Below are 25,420 nucleotides of genomic sequence, written 5' to 3' on the forward strand. Positions count from 1 at the left end.
GAGTGTGGACTAATTTCCATCTGTCCCACTCTCCCTGCCTCCGTCCCACCCTTTCTCAATGGGTAGGCTTCTCGGAGTAACCGTACCCAGCAGCGCGTGTGCGCTGCTACTAAGCCATGACATCGCTCGTACATGGATTTTTTTTCCCTGCCCAGGCCGTTTGAATGATTCGCTCTGTCTTCTGTTTTGTGTCTTCAACTCCGAAACTAGACTAGAGACAGAGCTCCGATGCGTGACCATCGTCGTTCAAGGTAACAAACGCAGCGAGTGGGCAAGTGGTCGATGGGCTGAGCCACCCCCACCACCCACCAACTCACCCATCACCCCACCCACTAACTCACCCATCACCCCACCCACCTCACCCACCACCCCACTACACTCACCAAGTCACCCATAACCCCCCCCCCCCACCCACCACCTCACCCACCATCCCACCCACCACATGACCCACCTCCTCACCCACCACCCCTAACCCACCCACCTCACCCACCCACCAACTCACCCATCACCCCACGCTCCCACCACCTCACCCACCACCCCTAGCTCCACCATCATAGCTCCGCCACCATGGCTCCATTACCATAACTAGTATACCACACTATACACTACACTATAAACTACACTATACACTACACTATAAACTACACTATACACTACACTATAGACTACACTATAATTGTAAACGCTGAAGTGGGTTTCACTCTCCAATACACAACCAGTGTACTGCTGTAACTAGTATACTACACTATACACTACACTATAAACTACACTATAATTGTAAACGCTGAAGTGGGTTTCACTCTCCAATACACAACCAGTGTACTGCTGTAACTAGTATACTACACTATAGACTAAACTATACACTACACCATAATTGTAAACCCTGTAGTGGGTTTTACTCTCCAACACACAACAACCGGCGTCGCGCTGTAACGAGTAACGAATTGGCGCCACGTTTTGTTCCTGTGACGCAAACATCCTCACCGATTGGCTGCGTCGGGCGACGGTGGGCGAATTTAAACCACACCACGTTCATATTTACGCGATCGAACCCCAAATCAAAACAACTACTGCTGTGGGTTATAACCTTCTTTGTGGATTCCCCCCCCCCCCAAAACCCTCTCATAGCCGGTTCCATGCCCATCTCATTCAGCTTCGACAACACCTCTGGCAACGACGTTGCCATCCAGTGGACCGTCACCTTCGACAAAGAGGTGATAGGGCGCGCGGCATGCGCGCACTTGAGGAGGCTCGCGAAGGATGCTGCCGTCGCAGTTAGAGGTAGTTGCCCTCCAGCAGCAATGGGCGGTGGATAAAACGCAGCAAAGTTGGCACAGTGGCGGGGGAGGGGGGTGGCACAGGTGGTGGTGCATTGACCAATAGTCAACTCGGTCCGTCGAACCTATGGCACCCGCTGGGTCTGTCCCGTGACCTCCTGCCGGCAGGCGTTCAACACTTTGCGTGGCCTTTAAGTGCACATAGCCTGGCGCATGCGCCGTGGAGAAGTCACCGCCACCTAGTGGCGAATGGCGGTTGGTGTGTGCACACGCGAACAAAGATCCCCCCGTGTAGCCTTAACAGACTGGAGGGGCAAGTACTGTTAGCAAGGAGCCGAACCTATGAAGGCCGGCACTGTGGCACACGAGGGGGTGGGTGGCCAGCACCACGTCCGGCCACCTTTGTCTCCCCAGTGGCGATGTTTACACACCGCATCAGGTATTCATTTGAGTTGACCTAGGGGAGACCCAGGACCGATTCAGATAATTGTCACGGATATTGGCCGTAACGACTAATCGCTTAACGACGGGCCTCCATAGAGCCTAATGTGTTGTGTATATAATTGTGTAGTGTATAGGAGTGTATAGTAGTGTCGTGTATAGTAGTGTATGTATAGTAGTGTATAGTGTAGTGTAGTGCCTCCATAGAGCCCAATGTGCTCACTTACCGACCATTTCCCTGTTAATGACGAGCTATTGTAGCTACAGTAAATATTAATGAATGCATTGATTAACCTTGCTTCTTTTCATATTATGTGTTTATAATTTTGTTAGTATATTTACAAAACAGGACTTCTCCACAAATCTGGCTGTCGCCTGATGATGCTCGTTGTAATTACTGGCGAAACGTCGTACTCAGATTGTAAATGGTGTGGCTTGGCTCTCCAACACACCAGTGGTGCCGTACTAGTAACGAATTGGCACATTCTGTTTATGTGACAAACCTTGCTAATTGGCTGTGTCGGGTGGTGGCGGGTTTAACGACACAACATTTCGAAATTTACGCAATTTAACCCAAGAAACATCTGCATTATAGATTATAAAGTAAACATTTTTGGGGATGAATAAGGGGTGACCTCAGATGTTCCCGGAACGAATTTAGCCTTTAACGTGCATGTCCTATACTCGCTTAACGACCAACTCACTTAACGGCCAGTCTCGTGGAACCAATGGCCGTCGGCTAAGAGAGGTTATCTCCCAAGTCTGTCCCGTGACCTCCAATTCAACAACAGCCTTCCCACCTCTCCCACCCCACACTGAACTGGGCCTGACCTATAACCCCCTCCCGCTAACCCCCGCTGATCCCGGCCGCCCACCACGCCCGCGCAGGTCGCCCTTCCGTCGGCGAGTGGCGCCTTCTTCCGCTTCTTCGAGGTGCGGGGCGACCGCGAGGTCTTCAAGGTGGACGGGACGAGCGCCACGCTGCTGCCGGGCAACACCCAGGTGCAGTTCACGACCCCGGCGTCGATCTTCAACAGAGGCGTGGAGCACTACATCACGGTGGACGAGGGCACCATGAGGGGCGCCGTCGGCGGCGTAGGAGTCAGCAACACGAACGCGCGCGTCAAGAAGGACTGGCGCTTCCGACTGAAGAAGGTCTATTACGGTGAGTGGCACGGAGGTGGAGGAGGAGGGAGAGGAGGAAGATGAAGGTTGAGGGGGTTGAAGAGGAGGAGGAGGGGGAGGAGGAGGGAGAGGGGGATGACGATGAGGAGGAGGAATAGGAGGAGGGGGAGGAGGATGGGGATGAGGATCAGGAGGTGGAGGATGAGGAGACAGTGGTCGTCTGTTCTTCATTGTGCAACGCCTTCGTGTCTTGTGTATAGCAGTAATAATAATTTACGGTTGTTTGCAAGGCGCCATCCACTAATGTGTCGAGGCGCCTTGTAGGCACAAGGAAAAAGATCAGGTGACTTTTTTTCGTTTTCAATTGCAACTCAACGCAAGCACAATACACCAATCGCAAAATGGGGCGGGGGGAGCTGGATAACAGAAACTCCAGGAACGGCAACCCGATTTCAGCGCGACAGGAACCTTACGAAGGGGCACGATCATGTAACCTTTTAAAAAATGGCGGCATTGCCGTGCAACAGATTAACCACGCGACGTCGCCTTTCTAAACCTCGGAAACCCGCCCGTAATCGCACCCCATTCATCGCCCGCCCGTAGCGTGGTGCCATGGCGTTGGCGACCCTCACTACCGCTCCTTCGACGGCAACCACTTCAACTTCATGGGCACGCGCACCGTCGTCCTCGCCTCCAACTGCATCTCCAACCTGCCGGTGCCGTGGCGCATCCTGGTGAAGAACGAGCACCGGCGGCACGCCAGCGTGTCGTGGACGCGTGAGGTGCACACCGAAATCTACAACCACACCATCTCCTTCATCCGCGACAACAAAGTCCGGGTACGTGCGCCACGTGCGTGCGTATGCGTGTGTGTGCTTGCGTGTGTGTGTGTGGGCGTGCGAGCGAGTGTTTGAGAGAGAAGGCTCGCGAAAGGATGACTCGACCGGGCCAGTTGGTGGCAGTTCGCCCTCCAGCAACGACGGAGGGCTGGGGAGCGACGCTCACAACAATGAGCAGAGCGCCAGGCAGATACAACGTAGCGAGATGGCACAGTAGGGGGCAAAAGTGATGTATCTGTCAGTAACCTCAATCAACCCATGGCACCTGCTGGGTCTGTCCCGTGACCTCCTGTCATCCAGCCTGGCGCGTTCATTAATCCATAGCACCTGGGTCTGTGTGTCAGTGGGTGAGTGTGTGAGTGAGTGAGTTGCACAGTAGGAAGCCTAGGTCGTGCCTCAGCCAGTTATCTCAGTCAACCCATGTCACCTGCGCGTGCGTGCACAGGGACAAAAATGAAAGGTCCCCCCGTGTAGCCTGACCAGACTGTTAGCGAGTAGCAGCACATACGAAGGCCGGCACTCCGGCACACGTAGTGAGGCGGGTGGCCAGTGCCACGCCCGACCGCCTTTGTCTCCCCAGCGGTGATGTTCACGCGGTCGCGGTGTTTGTGCATACCCCCACCCTTCGCTTCCGCAGCTTGACGGCGTGGCGGTGAACGTGCCGTATTACCACCCCGCTGAGCTTTTCCGCATCACCAAGTCCGGCGAGTACTTCGAGCTCAACACCGGCGCCTTCTTGAAAGTCGAGTACAATGGTGAGGTTATTCAGCGAGGTTTGTTTCTTTTGCCTCGGCCCTTTTCGCCGCGGCGCTTGCCGAAGAGCCTCTGAGCGACTCGACATGCCCTGCATCACAGCCACGTCCCTGAAAAGGCGTTTTTTGTTATTGTTTTTGTTACAAACGTGAGATTTAATTATTTACTCGGCTTGTAGGGCTAAGTGGAGTTCAAAAATGCGTGTGTGTGTGTGTGCATTACCCTGTGAGAGGCACTGCCTATCATAGGATAAGGCTAAGAGGCCTTTGTGGGGTATAAAGCCTGTTTAGTCTGTCGTTTGTCACACACGTGGTCGGTCTCTTGAGCTGCAGTCACCAGCAGCAGGGGGCCTCTATCAGAGGGCACCAATTTGCTCCTCAACCTGGTCGTAGATGCGCTTCTACGGGCGTCCGGAACGCTCTTCCTTCCGATATTAGCAAGCCACAGGAGCTATGCACTTTTAAGTCATCTAGATTGAAATCTCATTTCTACGTACGGTGCGAAAGAAGTCCAACGTACATGCACACATGCATGGTCGCTGATGAATCACTTCCTGTTCGCACCAGGACAAAAAAAAGGCCTCTTAACCCCAACCCCACCCCTAATTCGCTAGCATTGTATTATCCTTGGCAAATATTTGTGAATCTGTGATGCCTATTTTTTTATTCCAAATTACATTTGTATCACTATCGGACGAGAGGCAGCTCACCAACCCCCCCCCACCCCCACTGATTCTCTTCGGCACTGCCGCGTGCAGGGATGAGCCGCGTGCGCGTCCACCTCCTCAACAAGGACGTCTACGCCGCCGCCACGTGCGGCCTCTGCGGCCTCTGGAACAACGACCCCAGCGATGACTTCATGACCCCCAACGGCACGCTGGCGGCGAGCGCCGCCGAGTTCGGCAACAGCTGGGAGCTGCAGGAGAAGGCCGTCAGCGAGAGGTGCGAGGGCGAGAGTTTCCCCCCATCGAACATTGGCGTCCGATCCGCGGTCAAAAAAATATTACGTACACGCAGAGACTCCCGTCGAGTTTGTTCTTGTTACCGTCGTCACGGAGAGCAAAGCAGCGAAAAGCCAACGCAGCGGAGGCACGTACGCCACCGCGCGCTACGAACCCGCTCGCTTGTGCATTCCCCGCCGACGCACCACGCACCTCACCTCACGCGCCTCTCGCCCCTTTCAGCGGGTGCAGCGACACGGGTGTCTCGGCCAACGCCTCCCTAGACCACTTCCTCAAAATCAAGGCGGGCTTCGGTGACAAGTGCGGTCTCCTGAGCGACCCGGCGAGCCCCCTGGCCCCGTGCTTTGCCGTCGTGGACCCGGTGCCCCACCACGCCGACTGCGTCTACGACCTCGTGCTCGCCAAGCTGGACGTGGCCGTCCTGTGCCAGGCAGTGCAGGGCTACGTGAGGGCTTGCAATGGCGAGGGCGTTGCCTTCGCGGCAAACTGGAGGAATGCCACCAAGTGCGGTAGGTGCCCCGGGAAGGAAGGGGGGGGGGGGTTATGGGTGTCATGGTGGCTAGGAGATGTTAACTTCCTTGCCTGGTATACAGGAGGTTGTTGGTTAGATCCTGACCCTGACGCCTGCTGTTTATTTGGAGTTTGCATGTTTCTCTCTACGTGGTCGTGTGGATTTTTCCCTGGGTCCTCCAGATTTTCAATTCCATGCGTTTAAGAGTATTTGGCTGGCACTTCGTGACCGTCTTTGTTCGACGGCAAGCCACATTCTGAAGCCCTTCAACTGTAGCTTACTTGACTTAGGCCTAAATAATCTGGCCCTGGGCAGGTAACGGGGTTGAGTTACCCTGGCGACAGGCGGGGGTCGTGGGGGGAGATGGTGGTAAGTGATTTGGGGAAATGTGACGATGCATCGCGGTACACCACCACCAACACTGAAACTTCTAATAAAACAACACTGGACACGTGCATACTGCTGCTTCTGCGAACACTTCCCACCCCTAAAGAGGGTGCTGTTTGGCCAATTGGGGGGGGGGGGGGACGGCAGTGACTATGGCTGGCTATGGGCTTCGGGATGAATAGGCATTTTTATTTCCGACTTAAAACTTTCGTGACTGCAGGCATTGATATTCTTGGTTCTTTCGGTAAAGTCACGTAGATAGAAAAAATATATATAAAATAAAAGTAATAAATAAATAAATAAATATTCTTGTGAAATTCTATTTTTTTAAACTAATACATTGAAAATAATAAAAGAAAAAACCACGACGTTTCGATCGCAACAAAAGCGGTCTTAATCAGGCGTGACTTTAACGAAAGCACCAAAAATATTTTAATTTCCACCGCTGATTTTGGGGTAGACTGCCAGACAGAAAGACACCCAGGGAGACACCCAATGGCTGTGTTGTGAGTGTAGGATAGATTTTTTTTGGTTCATTATTCAAGAGTAAATATTGAAGGATAGGGTGGGGTTAAGAGGCCTACGTGAGGGTTAAAGGCCTTTTCGGTCTTGGTACTAACAGGAAGTAATGTCGTCAGCCACCATGCCCAGATTAAAGTGCAAATTTATGCCCCCCTGTGGAGGACCCATTCTGCTGGTCACTGCAGCTCAATAGACCAACCACATGTGTGAGCAACCAGGATTAGACAGTCTTTATACTTCACGTAGGCCCCTTAGATCCACCTTACTCTAGGCAGAGTGTCTCTCACACAGACAACACACAAATAATACCAATCAATACCCGCTATTCACCACTAAGTGATGGTGACGTCACCACGGCGCCTGTGCCAGACCAGGTACATGTTGAGGCCACGTGAAGTGTCGCAGGTTCGCTGACAGGAGGTCACGGGACAGACCCAACTGTCATGGGTTGGCTGACTGAGATCACTGGTAGATGCACCAGCTATACCCCCTACTGTTCCAACTTGCTGCATCTCAGCTGCCCAGCGCTCTGCTCGTTGTTGTGAGCGTTGCTCCTCTCCCTCAGTTTTTATTGGAGGGTGACTGCCTCCAACTGACCGGTAGCATCCTTCACGAACACACACACACAGACATCTACATACAGTGACGCACACACACAGATACGTGAAGTGATAGGGTGAGGTGGGTGTAAGGTCAGGCTTATTTTGGGGTAAGAACCTGGCTCTGTCCTGGTGCTAACAGGAAGTGATGTCATCAGCCATCATGGCCAGGTTAAGGAGCAGATTGGCACCCCCTCTGTGGAGGTCCCCCTGCCCCTGGTCACTACTGCTCAATAGACCAACCACGTGTGTGAGCAAGGAGGACTAAACAGGACTAGACAGCCTTTATACTCCACATGGGCCTCTTAAACCCACCGTACTATAATTGCTTATTTAATGGGCATTATTTATTCAGTGTAATCCAAAGCATGAACCTCTCCACAATTGACTTCCATCTCATACACTATCACCCATCACACACAAAAGACAAAGATCCCCGTGTAGTCTTTAACAGACTGTTGGGGCCAGTGCCGTTAGCGAGTAGCACCGGTGAAGGCCAGCACAGTACGCAAGGGTTGGGTAGCCAGCGCCAAGCCTGGCCACCTTTAGCTCCCTCGTGACGATGTTTACTACATACCACACGAGGTACTCATTTGAGGCCGAGTCGACCTATGGGGAGGCCCAAGACCGGTTCAAATAATCGTCACCGGTGTTGGTGGCCGTGAACGGGAATCGAACTCGGGTCGCCTGGTTCGCAGCGCAGCGCCCCAACTGCTAAGCTGCAGTTCCCCCATCACAACAACAACAACCACCATTCTCCACTACGTGGCAGTCACGTCACCAGGCGCTTGTGCCAGGCTAAGTGCACGTTGAGGCCACGTGAAGTGTCGAACGCCCGCTGGCAGGAGGTCACGGGGCAGACCCATCAGATGCCATGGGTCGACTTACTGAGATGACTGCCCGATGCACCACCTGTGCCCCCTGCTGTGCCAACTAAAATAATATATATATATCCCCCATCACCCATGCATACACACTCACGCACATATCCACCCATCGCACACACAGCACATCCTCGTGGCACTCGCCCACTCTCCGTTCCGTCTGCCCTTTTGTGAGTGCGTCTTTCCCTGACTCTCGCCCCCGCACCCACCAACCCCCGTCATCGACCACAGCAGAGATCGACTGCGGAGCGAACGCGGCCTTTAAGGACTGCGGTAACGCGTGCCCGGCCACGTGCTACGACCCCAACGCCCCGGCGGACTGCGCCGACGCGTGCGGCGAGACCTGCGAGTGCCTTGACCCGACCCACTTGTGGGACGGGGATGAGTGCGTCGCCCCGGCGTTGTGCGGTTGCAAGGACGACGACGGCAAGTACTACAAGGTGAGCGTGGCAAGCGCGGCGAGTTCCTGCCACCTCGGGTTGGGGGGATATGGGACTGGGGTAACAAGGGAATGGTTGCCGTCTCATCACTCATGAAGACGCTATAGAGAAAGCAAGATACCTGTTCTTATAGAGAGAGAGAAAGAGGCGGTCGGTTTGTCGGCCTTTAAAAATTGGGAAGATTTTGATCTTGGACTTCAACAGGGGCAAGGAGTCGACAGCACGGAATTCTGGATGGAAGGAATTCCAAGTGATGGAGGACAGCAGTGGAGAATGATCGAACCTTGACAGAGGACTTAGACAGAAAGCCTTGGTTTCTGAAGCAGAGAGTGTATGGAAGAGGAAGGTAGAGTGAGATGAGAGGGAGAGGTAGGAGAGTGTGTGTGTGTGGCGGGGAGTAGAGTGAGATGAGAGAGGAGAGGTAGGAGAGTGTGTGTGTGTGGAGGGGATTAGAGTGAGATGAGAGAGGAGAGGTAGGGCAGGGACGAGTCAATGGATGGTCTAGAAGATGGCAAGGGGCAATCGTGACATTGTCAAAAATGCCAATGATGCACGATCCTCCGATTAACACCGCACCTCCGATTAGCACGGTTGGCTACATACGGTGTGAAAGAAGTTAAACATACACACTACTATATACTACACTATATATTACACTATACACTACGATACACTACACTACTCCACACTACATTACTATACACTACACTACTATACATTACATTATACACTACACCGCTAAACAACATTGCTATAATAATTTCTTTAGAACTTATTTTTGTTGTTGTGTTTAGTTAGTTGTTCTTCCCTTGCACCTCCAATTAGCACGGTTGGCTACGAACGATGCAAAAAAAGTTCAACACGCAAAAACAAGTTCCCCCCGTATAGCCTTAACAGAATGTTGGAGCAAGTGCTGTTAGCGAGCACCTTTGAGGGCCGGCAAGGCACCCCAGGAGGTGGGTGGCTAACACCACGCACGGCCGCCTTTGTCTCCCGAGTGGTGATGTTTTACACACCGCACCATGTACTCATTTGAGGCTGAGTTGACCTAGTGGAGGCCCAGGACCGGTCCATATAATCGCCAATGGTGTTGGCCGTGAGCGGGAATCGAACTCGGCTGGCCAGGTTCGTAGCGCAGCATAACGCTAACCGCTACACTGCCGCTCCACTCCACTCACACACATACGTCCGATCCTCGTGTGGCCGTCAGGTGAAGGAGATCTTCTGGAAGAAGGACTGCTCCGCTCAGTGCACGTGCGTGTCCTCGGGCAACATCCAGTGCCAGAAGAACCCTTGTGACCTGACCCTGAACTACTGCGGCGCCGGGCCCCAGGGACACTACGGCTGCCATCCCAAGATCTGTGAGTCACTGCAGCCGCGGTCAGCCTAAAGCATACACACGGGGTCACCGATGGCCATGGTAATTCCGAGATACGTCAGTCACCCCAAGTTACGTGGGTAACTACAGCCAAAAGTCACCCCAGATTGCGTGAGGATCTACAACTATAGTCACCCAAAGTTATCTAAATATCTACAGCCAAAGTCACCCCAAGTTACGTGAATAACTACAGCTATAGTCACCCCAAGTTACACGTGAATAACTACAGCTAAAGTCACCCCAATATACAACATTACGGACGGGTTTGTTCGTATCTCTGAAAGTCCGTAAGTCGAATGTTCATAAGTAAAGGAGTCGCCGTCCGTATTCCCGTCGATGACCATGAGCTCTGCGTTGTGTCTCACCAGTGGAGTGCACCGCGTGGGGCGACCCCCACTACTCGACGTTTGACGGACGCAAGTTCAAATTCCAGGGCACGTACACGTACGTGCTCACGCAGGTGAGACCCGTGGCCTGCGCGTTCGTACTCGAAGGGTGTGCGTAAAATGAACATGTCTACGTAAAGTCCTTCACCTTTTTTTTATATTTTCTACTTTACAAGAGCCCGGTGAAAAGGCACGAAGCGTAACGAGGGAAGGAAGGGGTAACAGAAAATTTCCGCGGGACAACCAAAGTCCCAATTCAGTGCTCCTGGGGGCCTCTGAGAAAGGGGAGGAGATTGGCGCTCACTGCCCCACACACGTAGAGACGGTGAGCAGCGGGAACGTGAGGGGGGTTTTATCGGAGGAGGGTAAGTGCACCTCACAAAAGCTTCCGAACAAAGTAACCTACACGCCATTGGAACCTCATTTGCCAGTAAAAAATATGATAATTGGTTTTTTACCCTTTAATCTGGCAACAAAACTGACACCTTTTTTACAAGAGTCATGTTTGCATAGACCACAATACCTGCAGTCATAATGCAAACAAAAACATAACTCTGATAATGTATGCACTGTCCTTAAAGTTGATTGGTCCACACCCGTGACAGCTTTCCTTAGAGCCTAGTCTCACATGGTGTTGGACCACATAACGCCAAAAGGTGCACCGACACGCCCCCAGTGAACTTGCCGTCAGTATAAGCCACGCAGAGCAGTGACTAACTCCCATCCTAACTACTCCCCTTGGCCACCGGTAAGTCCCCCACTTTAACGCGTGGCAGCGGTTTTCACACCGCCGCCATGCGTTTTCGCTAAGCAAACGTGGGTTCTTCTTCCGTTGGGCAAGGCTTATGTCACAGAACGCGCGCTCCGTTATAACGCGTTAATGACCACTCCATTGCAACGCAGAACGCGCCGCTACGTTATAACATGGTTTCTGAGCAGTCGACGACGAACTTGTTTCTTGAGCTGCGCGGCTGAGCGGTACGGTGATGCGGTACGTGGAAATCATACAGTAACGGCAAATGTTACAGTAACGGCAAGTGATACTTTAACACAGAGTGATACAGTAACGCAAAATAGTAGAGTACGTGGAATGATACAGTATGCGTAGTAATATAGTATGTGGAATTATACAGTAACGCGGCGGAGTACCCTCAGTTATTAGTCCCGCCATCTCACCGCACGGCGAGCTTCGTGGTACATCGTATCTCGCCAAACTTTATCGTCACATTACTTATGGGGAAATTGTTTTAGCTTCATTCGGCACTTTTTAGGAACGCATCTACTACCGCTACGACTAGCATATTAAATGAGGACTTCCTGTATGTATGCATGGGAGCGGCAACATAACGGTTAGTGCGCTGCGCTACAAACCCGGCAGACCCGAGTTCGATTCCTTCTCAAGGCCAACACCAGTGACAATTATGTGCATCAGTTCTGGGCCTCACCTAGGTCGACTCAGCCTAAAAGAACGATGTGATGTAGCAGTGTGTAGTAAAATACGCCTCTGGGGAGACAAAGGCGCATAGGGCGTGATGCTGGCCACCCATCCCCGTGTACCATTCCGGCCTTCATAGGTGCTGCTACTTCGCTAACAGCATCTGTTAAGGCTGCACAGGGGATCTTTGTCAGTGTTTTGTGCGTGTGAGGAGCAGTAGCACAGCAGTTAGCGCGCTGCACAGCGAACCGTGTCTACCACCCGAGGTTCGATTCCCGCTCGCAGCAAACAACACGACAACAGCGCTTGCCCCAACAAGCTGCTTAAGGCTACGTGGGGGACGTTTGCCTTTGCAGCCGTGCTCGGGCGCCGACTGGAGCGTGAAGGTGAAGAATGAGAACCGTCCGGTCAACTGGGATGTAGCGTACACGCGTGAGGTCCTCGTCGACATCTACGGGTACCGGGTGATGCTCGCGGCCGGCTCCAACGTCTTCGTGAGTGCCGCAAGTCGCTCTGATTCTGCACGCCCCTTCGTGTCGTGTCTCCTCGTCGATGTCTCCTCCACCATATCTCCTGCTGCTCTCTGTTCTATTCATTCCTTTGTGGAGATTTTATTCTGCCCAGTTTGTCATTCATGTCGCTTTCTTGTTCTTATGCTCCTTTTCCCCCTGTGTCTCCTCCTGGTGTTCTGTCACTTACTTGTCACCTTATCCGCCTCTCTCTCTGTCTCCTCATGTGTGGGTTTCCTCTCCGTGTCTCACCACCCCAACCTCCCCCCCCCCCCTCAACATTGCCTGCTGCGCGATGCCTCCCCAAGAATTTAACGAACCCTTCCATGCATGCAATTTTAACAGTGATTGTGATGTTTAGATTCATAGTCAAAAAGCGCCCAACTCTCAATCAGATACAACTGTGGGCTTAAACCTCAGTCGGGGCTTAGATCGTCGCATTGGCGTCTTTCCTACACAGTTGAACTAAAACGTGGAGCCACCCCTGCGTGTGAGGCCCACCGTTTTTTTGCTCTGCGTGAACTATTTGCGTCCCGTCATGGCCAGGCGGAATTTACGCAATTGACTTAGGGCTGCCAACAAGTTGAAAACGGTGCGCCACACCGTCGTCCACTCGAGCGGCGGAAAACCCCCCATGACGAGTGAACGACGGGCGTGGTCTGATAGAGAGCCCCCGCTGACACTCGTCGTCCATCCTCGCTTCGCCTTACCTCTCCCCTTGCAGCTGAATGGCGTGAGCCTGAACCTGCCGTTCTACTACAACAGCAATGGCCAGGAGTTTTCGGTGACTCGCTCCGGCCACTACATGCGTGTGTTGGCCGACTTCGGCCTCGAGGCCCTCTACGACGGAATATACCGCGCGAGCGTCAAGCTGCCAACCATCTTTGTGGCGTCACTCTGCGGCCTCTGCGGCAATATGGACGGCTTCCCTGCCGACGACTTCATGCGCCCGGACGGCTCGCAGACGCCCAACGCCTCCGACTTCGGCAACAGCTGGAAGGTGGAGGAGCCGGGCATCATCGACACGTGAGCTACAGTGGTCTCACGAAAACGAATAAGCCTCGCTTGCCCGGCTTGTATAATGTCACATTTCGCGTGGCTTCAGCATTTGCTTGTGTTGGGCCCGATGGTGAATGGACTAGGCCTGGGAATAGCATTGCCAAGCTGTCCTTTTCCCCCATCCCCGCACCCCCCCCCCCCTTTCTGGATCATCTTGTGTTTTTGAATGGGCCATCATTGGACACCTGCAGATCTTTCCAACCTGGCATTAAAAGTCCAACGTTTTCTTGTCAGTTGCATAATCATGCACCACTCAAGACCGTGAGTTCACGTGGAGTACTCCCCTTGTTTGGTATTGTGGGATATTCTTATGTTTTCCCTGATATATCCCATTTTTGTGTTCTCAGGGTTGGCAACTGCTACCTGTAACAATAACTTGTACTCAGCCAACTTATGGATGCATTCCCCTGAAGGCAATGGGGAGCCTATATGAGGCCAGACGCCAAATGTGTGAGACCTACGACAATACCAGACCCAATGTCAAAATCTTTAGCCTAGGAGGCATTGCACCTGAGGCAAAGTGGGAACCTGCAATAGATTCAGCACCACATTAATTAGGCTTACGACTACAGACAGCCTGTGCTAGGCCAAAAATAATCAGCGTTACACCTAAGACAATGCAGAACCTATTATAGGCCTGAGAAAAATCACAGTCTGTGCTGGCTATGTCTATTACCAAATGCATTAGACTTTAGACGATGCAGAGCCTGCACTAGGTCAAGCCAACGTTAAGCCAAATCCAAAACATTGCAAAAGCCTGCGCTAGCCCTGAAATTGGACTGCAGAGTCGCTCCCATTGCCCTTCGCTGCCATGGGGCGTGAAGTGGCCACGGTGAAAAGTTGTGTTGTGTTACGGCATTTTCGCCGGTGACAGCCCTCTTATTTATTTTTCTCTCTCTCCCTCCCGGTGGCTTTTGGGTCGTGCAGAGGTTTTGACGACACCGGCAGAGCTGTGGTTCTTGATGCCAATGCCGTCAACCAGGCCCAGCAGAAAGACTCGTGTGGGATCCTCAATGACGTTGCGGGCATCTTCGGCTCGTGCCTGGCGCTCGTCGACCCCATGCCATACATTGACAACTGCGTCTTCGACATGGTGCTGCTGAACTTTGCCGACAACGTCCTCTGCAAGGCCCTGGAAGCCTACTTCGCGGCCTGTGTTAAGGCCGGGGCTCCCGTTGAAGCATGGCGGAGTCCAGCCCTCTGCCGTGAGTGTTGGGCCGACATCTCGGCTCTCCATAATATTTACAACAGAAACAGGAGGATTTCTCCACAAATCCGGCTGTCGCCTGATTATGTTGGTTGTTGTAATTACCGGCAAAACATCGTACTTGATTGTAAATGTTGTGGGTTTACTCTCTAACACACCAGTGTGCTGTACTAGTAACGAATCAGCATGTTTTCTTTACTTGAGAAACTTTACTAATTCGCTGTATCAGGTGGTGGCTGGTTTAACGATACATTTATAGTTACGTTATCGAACCCAAACCCTCTATTAATATTGGTCGTAAAAACCTACATATTAAAATCACTGCTCTCCCTTCGATGCTCACCTGAGCCAGCTGTGTGAACACATCGTCCAAAGGTTAGCGAAACGGCTGGCTCATGCCACTGCTAACAGAAGGGACTGAACTAAAGGAAATTCCAAAAATCCCCATCTAGAGGCGTTTTTTTTACATCTGCTTGCCAGGACTTTTCACAGCAGAGGTCTCACTCCGAATCAGATGAGTGCCTTTATTTCGTTAAAAGCTATGTTTCGCTGTGTGGAAGTTACCTGGCCTGTCACTCCATTCGAAGTTGCAGGTTCTTGGACACAGTTATACCATCCCTTATCTATGTTTGCAAAGCCTGGACCCCTTTAAAGGAACATCTGTTCCAGTTGGAAATATTTAGGCTGGCTTATCCTCATCTTTCACTCTCTGTCAGCCATTCACCCACTCACTCACCCATTCACCCACTCACTCACCCATTCACCCACTCACTCACCCATTCACTCACTCATTCACCCACTCACTCACCCATCCACCCACTCATTCACCCATCCACCCACTCACTCACCCACCCACTCATCCACTCACTCACCCACCCACTCACCCACCCACTCACCCACCCACCCACCCACTCACTCACCCACTCACCCACTCACTCACTCACTCACCCACCCACCCACTCACCCACCCACCCACTCACTCACTCACTCACTCACTCACTCACCCACTCACTCACTCACCCACCCACCCACCCATCAACTCACCCACTCACCCACCCACTCACCAACCCACTCACTCACCTACTCACTCACCCACCCACCCACTCACCCACCCACCCACTCACTCACCCACCCACCCACCCACCCACCCACCAACTCACCCACTCACCCGTTCACTCACCCACCCACTCACCCACCCACCCACTCACGCACCCACCCACCAACTCACCCACTCACCCGTTCACTCACCCAACCACTCCTCTGCCGCCCACAGCCGTCCCGCAGTGCCCCGCCAACAGCCACTACTCGTACTGCGCTCCGCCGTGCCCCATGTCGTGTGTGGACGGCGCCATCGAGGGCCAGTGCCAGGGAGACTGCGTTGAGGGCTGCGTCTGCCACATCGGCTACGTCCTGGAGGACGACGCCTGCGTGCTGGCCGACCAGTGCGGCTGCCTCTACAAAAACAAGTACTACAAGGTGATGCACTGCCTACTGCGGGTTGTTGTTGTAACTAGGCATCGGCAAGGTAAGGTAATTTACCCTTTTTACCGGGTAAAAGGGTAAAGGTAATGGTGTCGACATGCTAAGGGGTAAGGTAAAGGGTAGGGTAAAGGTAGCTCGGAAGAATTACCCGGTAGGGTAAAGTTAGCGCGAAGTATTACCGCTAAAAGCTCCGTGGCGCAGTCCGTGGCGCAGTCCGTGGCCTCCATTTAATAAGTAATATTTAATAAAAACACGCTTTTATTAAATGTACTAGTAATGGCAGAACTCCACGACTCCAGGAAGTAAGGGACTGTGGTGCTTTACAGCCAACGTTGGTTGAGCGTGGACAATTAGACCCAAGCCGAAAAATAACATATACAAAATAATGTAAAAAATATATATATTTTAAATGATATACAGTGATATAGTGTTGTCATCAGTATGACATAAGTATACCAAGTTTGCAGTCGATACCACATTAGGAAGTGGGTTAAAATTGAGTTACAAGATTTGAGGATACAACAACAACAATAACGACAACAACAGAGTGAGTTAAAAGAAAGCGTGTAAAATTGGAATCATCGAGAGTAGTCTATATGAATAAAGCGCTCTACCTATAGCATTTACCGTTATAAACCTTTTTCATGTGTAGTACCCCAGTAATTACCCTGTAATCGTGTAATTTGTATGAGGTAAGGGTAAAAGGTAGGGTAAAGGTAGGCACGTTGCTTTTTTACTATTTACCGTTTACCTTACCTGCTAAAGGGTAAAAGGTAGGGTAGAGTGATTGTATTGTGGTAAGGTAAAAGGTAGGGTAAAGGTATGCTCGTTGTTTTTACCTTCAAACTTTTACCTTACCTTGCCGAGGCCTAGTTGTAACCATGAGATCACCTGGCACACGTTGACTCAGACACAGGAGGATGTTCCGTAACTGTGTTGTTAGAACCCGCGACTTTACCGCAAGAACCAAAGAGCAAATCAGCTCAACCAAGTGGCTGATGTCCTCTATCGTCATCATCGTGTGGAAATTGACAGATGGAGGTGTGGGCCCCCCTCCCCCCCCGGGTCCTCCCCCCACCTGCCCCCCCCCTGCCCCCCCCTGCCCACCTCCCCCCCGTCCCCCCCCATCGTTTCACCGGTGTCCTCCCTCGGTGGCAGGTGGGGGAGTCGTTCATCTCAGACGACTGCACGAGCTCGTGCCTGTGTGACGTGGGGGGCATCGACTGCCATGCGTTCGCCTGCCCCGAGTTCTACGTCTGCGCCGTGCTGGAGGGGGGCAAGACCGGCTGCGACGCCATCGCGGGTGAGATGATAATGACGATGATGACGATGATGATGACGATGATGATGATGACGAAGTTGATGATGATGATGACAATGATGCCAACTCATGATGACCTCCTGTATACCAGGGAGGTAGTTAACATATCATAGCTACCATGATCATGATGATAGAGAGACGCAGACTCCAAATATACAGCAGCAGCTGGCATCGTCAGAGTCTGGGTTCGAACCCACGACCTCCTGCACACCAAGCGAAGGGAGGTAACATCTCCTAGCCACGGTGGCACCCCATCTAAACCTTTCTTAGGTCTCCCCTAGGCATACCACGCGAGGTGGTTAACATCTCGTCGTGAGCGGGAATCGAACTCGAGTCGCCGGGTTCGTAGTGCAACTCGCAAATCGCTACACCGCCGCTCCCCATTCTCCTCTTACCACCACCGCTACCACCACCACCGCTTCCACCACCACCGCTACCACCACCACTGCTACCACCACCACCGCTATAACCACTGCTACCACCACCACCACTACCACCACTGCTATCACCACTACCGCTACCACCGCTCCCGCTACCACCACCACCACTACCACCACTGCTACCACCACTACCGCTACCACCGCCACCGCTACCACCACCACCACTACCACCACCACTGCTACCACCACCACCGCTATAACCACTGCTACCACCACCACCGCTACCACCACTGCTATCACCACTACCGCTACCACCGCTCCCGCTACCACCACCACCACTACCACCACTGCTACCACCACTACCGCTACCACCGCCACCGCTACCACCACCACCACTACCACCACTGCTACCACCACTACCGCTACCACCGCTACTGCTACCACCACCACCACTACCACCACCGCTACTACCACTACCACCGCTACCACCACCGCTACTACCAAGAAGACAAAGATCACCCGGATAGCCTTAATAGACTGTTGGGGCAAGTGCTGTTATCCAGCACCTATGAAGGCCAGAATGGCACACAAGGGGGTGGGTGACCAACACCCCGCAAGGGCCGCCTTTGTCTTCCCAGTGCCAATGCTTTTACACATCGCACTAAGTCCTCATTTGTGGCAAGGTCGACCAAGGGTACGTCCAGGTACCGGTTCAGATCATCGTCGCCGGTGATAACCGTGAGCGGGAATTGAATTCGGGCTGCCGCGCTCGTAGCGCAGCGTAGCGCTGACCTTCCCACCCCGACCCATTGTCCTGCCCACCGCCACAACCCCCCCCCCCAGGTCACTGCCACGCATCGGGCGACCCGCACTACACCACCTTCGACGGCAAGAACTTCGACTTCATGGGCATCTGCACCTACACGCTGGCGGCGCCAGGCCCTGGCTACGCGGGCCCTCGCCCGGCGGCTTGGCACGTCCTGGTGCAGAACGAGCACCGGTACGGCTCCACGGCCGTGGCGTACACGCGATCCGTCGAGGTGCGGTTCGACCGCGACGTCAACGTCAAGCTGCTGTTCGGTGGCGCCGTCCTGGTGAGTTGGAGGTGGGGGGTGGGGACCAAAGTAGGGTAGCAGAAACGGCAGGCAGGAAGGGAAAACGTCGGGCACGGCCATTGTAGATCGGTGATGCATGTACACGTGTGTTTGCGCATGCGTGTGTTGAACTTCACCTGTGAGAGGCCGCTGCCATTCTTCCACTCTGGTGGCGGGTGTACATCGGGGACCCCGATCAAACCCACAGTGGCCTGGTCTCAGCGAGCCGATAAAAGTTGGCAGTTAGAATTTCATCATCTCTTGCGGCTGGGGTTGGCATCGTCCTCCCCCCTCCTCCTGATGCCGAGGAGAAATGGGTGAGTTTTTGGACTGTGTCTCATGCAGCTGGGAATGGCTGCTTTGGGGACACGGTCAAAAACCTCCCCAGCGACCCTGGCTGATGGAGGAGGTGTTCAGGCTGGCTGAGAAAGAGCGACAGGCCCACTCCTACTGTCTACGACATCCTGCGTCGGAGAATGAGGAGGCTTACCGCCGCCTTTGCTCGGAGGTTCGGAGAGCCGTGCGGCACTGCAAGGATGTGTGGCTGTCGCGGGTTGCTGAGGAGAGGCAGTCTAGTAGCCTGCGATCACTCTTTAACGCTATCAAAAAAGTAACTTGCAGCACCACACCTATCACCATCATTAGCGGAAAGAAAGGTGATCCGATTACCAACCCCCAGGAACAGGTTTGCAGATTTGCTGAGCATTTCTGTGAGGTCTTGTGGAAGGGGAATCCCTCAGCCTGGAAAACATCATGGGGCAAAGTGGGGATGAACCTGCTCGGGCTGCAGTGCCTCAAATATTGGAAGAAGTAGGGTGACGAAGCACAGAAGGTGATCCAGAGTCAGAGACCAGGCAAAGCACCGGGCAGACATGATCTCCCAAGCGAAATGCTGAGGGAGGGTGGTATTTCGGCGCAGACAGCCCTGTATGACATGATCATAAAAGTCTGGATCACTGGATGGATTCTTCAGGATTGGAAGGATGCCCTGGTGGTCCCCCTCTTAAGAAGGGGGACTGCACATACTGTAACAACTACAGGGGCCTCTCCCTCCTCAGTGTGCAGGTCCATGAGCCGATAGCCTCCCATCCACCAACATCATTATCATCATCAGCTGCACCAGCCCATAGCCTGGCCTACACCTACATCATCATCAGCAGCAGGTCCACCGGCCCATAGCCTCGCCTCCACTTTCAGCATCATCTTCAGCAGGTCCATCAGCCCATAGCCTCGCCTCCACCGATGTAGATGGAGGTCAATGTGGGTGGAGGAAATCAGTTGGCAGAGGGCAACCAGAGGGAGGATTCCAGGATACGGACGAGACCAGGAGATGGAGGAGACGATGGGTGAGTGATGTTCAGGGGACCGATCAAGTCAGGGAGAATGGAAGAACGTGAGCAGATGGAAACGACCAAGCGAAAACTCGATCATCTCAGCCAATGGGAGGGAGGTAACTGTAAATGGAGGATTCCAGGAGATGGAAGGTGTGCAGGATAAGGCTCCACTGGGCTGTGTAGCTCTCATCTCAGAAGCGACCTAGCTATCACGAATGACAGCAGCTGAACGAAACTGGTGGCTTAACGTCAACACCATCATCATGTGGGAATTTACAGCGGCAAACAAATCCTCTGAACGTGTGGTCAAGTCGATTCTGAGCGTGGAGGGAAAACCCGGAGGGGGGCCCGGAGAAAGATCCAGAGAGAGAGAGACGCAGACTCCAAATACACAGCAAAAAGGTATCGTCAGGGTCAGGATCGAACCCACGACCTCCTGTGTACCAGGCGATGGAGTTAACATCTCCTACCCGCCGTGATGATGATGAGAGAGAGACGCAGACTCCAAATATACAGCAAAAGGCGTCGTCATGGTCAGGATCGCACCCACGACCTCCTGCGTACCAGGCGAGGAATTTAACATCTCGTGCGTCCGACCAGGTGAACGACGAGAGTGTGAGCCTCCCCGTGGGCCTGCCCAACGGCACGGTGGTGAGGGCCGGCAACTTCGCGGTGCTCTCCTTCCCGGCGGCGGGGCTCACCGTCAAGTACGACGGCTACAGCTACGTGGACCTGCGCCTCAAGGCGTACTACGCGCGCAACCTCAGCGGCCTCTGCGGCGACTTCAATGGCGACCCGGGCGACGACTTCGTGGGGTCCGATGGGGAGCTGCACGCCACCGCCTACACCTTCGGCAGTTCCTGGCAGTTCCCAGTCGCCAGCAACAACTCGGCGTGAGTCGTTTCCGCCGCTTGACCCCAACACGAACACATGACCCTACCACTTGATTCTAACTCGAACACATACCCCTACACCTTGACTCTAACACGAACACATTGCCCCTACCGCTTGACTCTAACACAAACACATTGCCCCTACCGCTTGACTCTAACACAAAGACATATCCCTACTCCATGACCCTTACCCAATCACATACATACCCCTACCACTTGACTCTTAACATGAAAACATGCCCCTACACCTTCTCCAGGAACGCATCTTGAGCGCTAAGCGAGGTCTGCCTATACCTATATATGTATATATACACATTTCCTATGTATACACTCTGCCCCACCATAGTGCTGTGATTGGACAGAGAGAGATGAGAGAGAGAGAGATGAGTGTGCCACCTCAATGCTCGGTCCCGAGCAGAAACTTCGCACCAGATTTATTTGGGGAGGGGTGGCGAGGAACGGGCAGGTGGTGATGGCATCCCCCGTGCCTTTCTCTCTCTTCCCTTGGCAGCTGTGGCTTCGACTACGGTCGCGTCGTGGATCCCGACAAGAACAGCAAGGATAAGGCGTCCCTCCTCTGCGCGCCCCTCAAGAGCGCCACCTCTCCGCTTGCCGCCTGCTTCCAGGCGGTGCCGCCGGCCCCCTACCACAGCAACTGCGTCTTTGACCTGGCGCTCACGGCGCTTAGCAACGAGCTGCGTTGCTCCCACCTGCAGGAGTACTTCGACGCGTGCCTGGCCAGCGGAGTCCGGCCCGGAGAGTGGAGGGATGCCCTCGGCTGCTGTGAGTTTTTTTTGCTTCCTTCCGATGTTATCATCGTTATCCTTGTTGGCAGCGGCGATCACTCGGGGTCGAGCATGGATTGTCACGTCGAAATGTATAAAGGGGCAAATGCTCTGTTTCTAAAGGTAGAGGGAAAAAACCAGAGGAACCCGGAGAAAAGTCCACGCAGCCCACGGGGAGAGAGAGACATGCAAACTCCAAATATACAGGCATCAGAGTTGGGATCCAACCCACGACCTCCTCGGCATCAGAATATGTATTTATACTGCTGGAGGAATCCTATGAGCTATAAAGCTCTTTTTCACAGATGTCCAGTCAGGCGGGTAAGAACGTTACAACAACAAACAATACAAAAATATGATGGAAATGCGTGAGTTCAAAAAAGGTAAACAAATTACCCAAACACATACATATAAAACTAAACCATCCTCATCCTATCAGACGAAGCCCCACTGAGGCATTAACTTATTTTGCAACAGCGACCTGGCCACTAATAATAGCTCAACAAAGTGGCTTATTGTTTGGACATTTATTTTAAGAAAAATTCATCTAAATAGTCTAAACGTGTGTTTCTGTAACAGGCGAGGTGTTTAACATCTCCTTGCCACCATGGCGCCCAGGGAGCCACATACGATGCCTGCTTGCCTGGTTTAAGTTCTAAGTTCTAAATGACCAATTGATCCAACGACTTCAATCTCCTCCCCACCTACACCCCGCCCCGGCACCTCCCGCTCCCCGACAGCGCTGAGCTGCCCGGCAAACAGCGCGTACAAGGCGTGTGCGTCGTCGTGCCAGAGCGCGTGCGGCTTCTCCAATGCCGCGTGCCCCAAGAATCAGCCGTGCGTCGAGGCGTGCGAGTGCAGCCCAGGCTTCTTCCTGCACGACGGCGCCTGCGTGGACGCGGCCAACTGCGGTTGCACCATGGACGGCATCTACCATCCCGTGAGGCCTCGTCTGCTTCGTCTGTGCCCAGAGCCTAATCTACCATCTCGTGAGGCCTAGTCTGCTTCATCTGTGCCCAGATATTAATCTACCATCTCGTGAGGCCTAGTCTGCTTCATTTGTGCCCAGATCCTAATCTACCATCCCAGGAGACCTAGTCTGCTTCATTTGTGCCCAGATCCTAATCTACCATCTCGTGAGGCCTAGTCTGCTTCATTTGTGCCCAGATCTTAATCTACCATCCCTTGAGGCCTAGTCTGCTTCATTTGTGCCCAGATCTTAATCTACCATCCCGTTAGGCCTAGTCCGCTTCATTTGTGCCCAAAGCCTAATCTACCATCCCGTGAGGCCTAGTCTTCCTCATTTGTGCCCAGATCTTAATCTACCATCCCGTTAGGCCTAGTCCGCTTCATTTGTGCCCAAAGCCTAATCTACCATCCCGTTAGGCCTAGTCCGCTTCATTTGTGCCCAGATCTTAATCTACCATCCCGTGAGGCCTAGTCTGCCTCATCTGTGCTCAGAACTTCATTCTTCTACCACGAGATGCGGCCTAGTTTACTTCATCTGCGTCACATCATAATTCATCTACTGTCCCTTGGGGCCTTTACAACTCTGGAATTTTCTCCTATGCTTTGATTTTAAATAAGTTCTGAAAGAGCCCAAATTACGTTTTCTATCCTTTCAGCTCCCTCCCGCAACCCCACAGGCAAAATAAATGTGGTTTGTGTGCGTGTGTGCTTGTCCTGTAGGGAGCGGTTGTGTCCACGACGCTACCCAGCGACATCGAGTTTGATTCCCGCTCACGGCTATCAACACTAGTGATGATAATCTGAATTGATCCTGGGCCAGCCCTAGCCTCAAATGAGTACCTGGTGTAGCGGTGTGTAAAAACATTGCCACTGGAGAGACAAAGGCGGACGGGCGTGATGTTGGCCTCCCACCCACTTTGTAGCTGATCCTGCTCGCTATCAGCACTTGCCCCAATGGTCTGTTAAGGCTACATGGGGGATCTTTGTCCTTTTGTCCTGTGGTGCAGGTGGGCGAGAAGTGGTGGTCGTGGGACTGCTCGCACCACTACACCTGCTACTCGCAGTACAACATCTCGGACGACCTTGGTGGGTGCTTGGGCAACGAAGTCTGCTTCATCAAGAACGGAATTCTGGGATGTCACCCCGGTGGGTCCACACACACACATACGGCACACATACACACACCGCTTCGGACACCGAGGATCTCTGTCACAGCCTCACGTCGGTTTCTTTGCTGTCACCCCCTCGCTGTGGAATGCATTCTGACTTTTTAAAAACATCTAAAGGCCTCTGGCCTTGGCACCTGATTGGCTCACTAGTGAAGACATCACATTTATCCCTCCATTTAAGACCGAAACAGGATTTCTCCACAAATCTGGCTGTCGCTTGATGATGCTCGTAATTACTGGCAAAACGCCATGGTACTCGAATTGTAAATGTTGTGGGTTTACTCTCCAACACACCGGTGTGCTGTACTAGTAACGAATTGGCATGTTCTGTTTACGTGACAAACCTTAGGAGTTGTCTGTGTTGGGTGGTGGCGGGTTTACCAACATTTATATTTACGCGATCTAACCCAAAAACCTCTATTATGGGCCTCTATCTTGTTGGGTCGGGGCATTGGAGCAGCCCTGAGCTTGGCTGAGTTGTTTACTTGTCTGCAAAGTTTTGGTGTGTTATAAATGTCATTATTATTATTATAAGAATATGAAAAATTACGATGATGCTGATGATGTATGTTTAACACATAGGCCTTCACGACCAATATCATCCATAATACAGGTGTTGTTAAACCTGCCATCACCCGACATAGCCAATTCGTAAGGTTTGTCACGTGAACAGAACATGCCAATTCGGTATTAGTACAGCATACCGGTGTGTTGGAGAGCAAAGCCACAACGTTTACAATCTGAGTACGACGTTTCGCCAGTAATTACAACTAGCTTCATTGGGCAACAACCAGATTTGTCGAGAAATCCTACTGTTTCGTTCCTTAATTAGAGAGATAGATGTGATGGCATAACTTGTGAGCACTTCTTGAGCAATGTGGGGTGGGGGGATTAATTAATGCATATAAATGACAATTGGTATCCATTGCCGGTTGAGTTATTTATATGGTAATCAACATACATTGTGCATGCACATTATACAAGCCCATTGTTCTTGTACCTCCTGTCGATGATGTATATATGCATGTTTAACTTCTTTCGCACCGTATGTAGCCAACCATGCTAATCGGAGGTTGCGGAGGAGTCTCTGACACACATCAGAGACTCTGCTTCGCCTCTCTAACCCAAAACTGCTAGGCCTCTCATTCTCTCTGTGACCCTCCTCCCATTTGCCGATTAACAAAAAGCCTGACCCTCGACGTTAAGCTGATGTTGACGGGAGTGACGGCGATGGTGACGGTGACGCTAATGAAGACGACAAAGATGGTGATGGTAACGCT

The 25,420-nt window shown here is 52.6% G+C and overlaps 1 protein-coding gene across 1 annotated transcript in view; it reads left to right on the plus strand.

Moving 5' to 3' along the window:
- Positions 1–1,136: 1,136 nt before the first annotated feature.
- The window catches only part of LOC144733732 (IgGFc-binding protein-like), a 34,561-nt gene continuing 10,277 nt past the window's right edge, over positions 1,137–25,420 (plus strand). The window contains exons 1-19 of the mRNA XM_078615755.1: positions 1,137–1,214; positions 2,607–2,883; positions 3,447–3,682; positions 4,320–4,437; positions 5,193–5,376; positions 5,619–5,905; positions 8,531–8,739; positions 9,950–10,100; positions 10,486–10,577; positions 12,295–12,432; positions 13,172–13,473; positions 14,434–14,711; positions 15,987–16,189; positions 17,354–17,498; positions 18,740–18,990; positions 20,925–21,217; positions 21,729–22,000; positions 22,743–22,942; positions 23,979–24,117. Coding sequence (XP_078471881.1) covers positions 1,137–1,214; positions 2,607–2,883; positions 3,447–3,682; positions 4,320–4,437; positions 5,193–5,376; positions 5,619–5,905; positions 8,531–8,739; positions 9,950–10,100; positions 10,486–10,577; positions 12,295–12,432; positions 13,172–13,473; positions 14,434–14,711; positions 15,987–16,189; positions 17,354–17,498; positions 18,740–18,990; positions 20,925–21,217; positions 21,729–22,000; positions 22,743–22,942; positions 23,979–24,117 — 3,853 coding nt within the window. The remainder of the gene's footprint in view (positions 1,215–2,606; positions 2,884–3,446; positions 3,683–4,319; positions 4,438–5,192; positions 5,377–5,618; positions 5,906–8,530; positions 8,740–9,949; positions 10,101–10,485; positions 10,578–12,294; positions 12,433–13,171; positions 13,474–14,433; positions 14,712–15,986; positions 16,190–17,353; positions 17,499–18,739; positions 18,991–20,924; positions 21,218–21,728; positions 22,001–22,742; positions 22,943–23,978; positions 24,118–25,420) is intronic.

This window comes from Lampetra planeri, chromosome 48 (genome assembly GCF_965212315.1).
Source record: "Lampetra planeri chromosome 48, kcLamPlan1.2.h2, whole genome shotgun sequence".
In the NCBI taxonomy this organism is placed as follows: domain Eukaryota; kingdom Metazoa; phylum Chordata; class Hyperoartia; order Petromyzontiformes; family Petromyzontidae; genus Lampetra; species Lampetra planeri.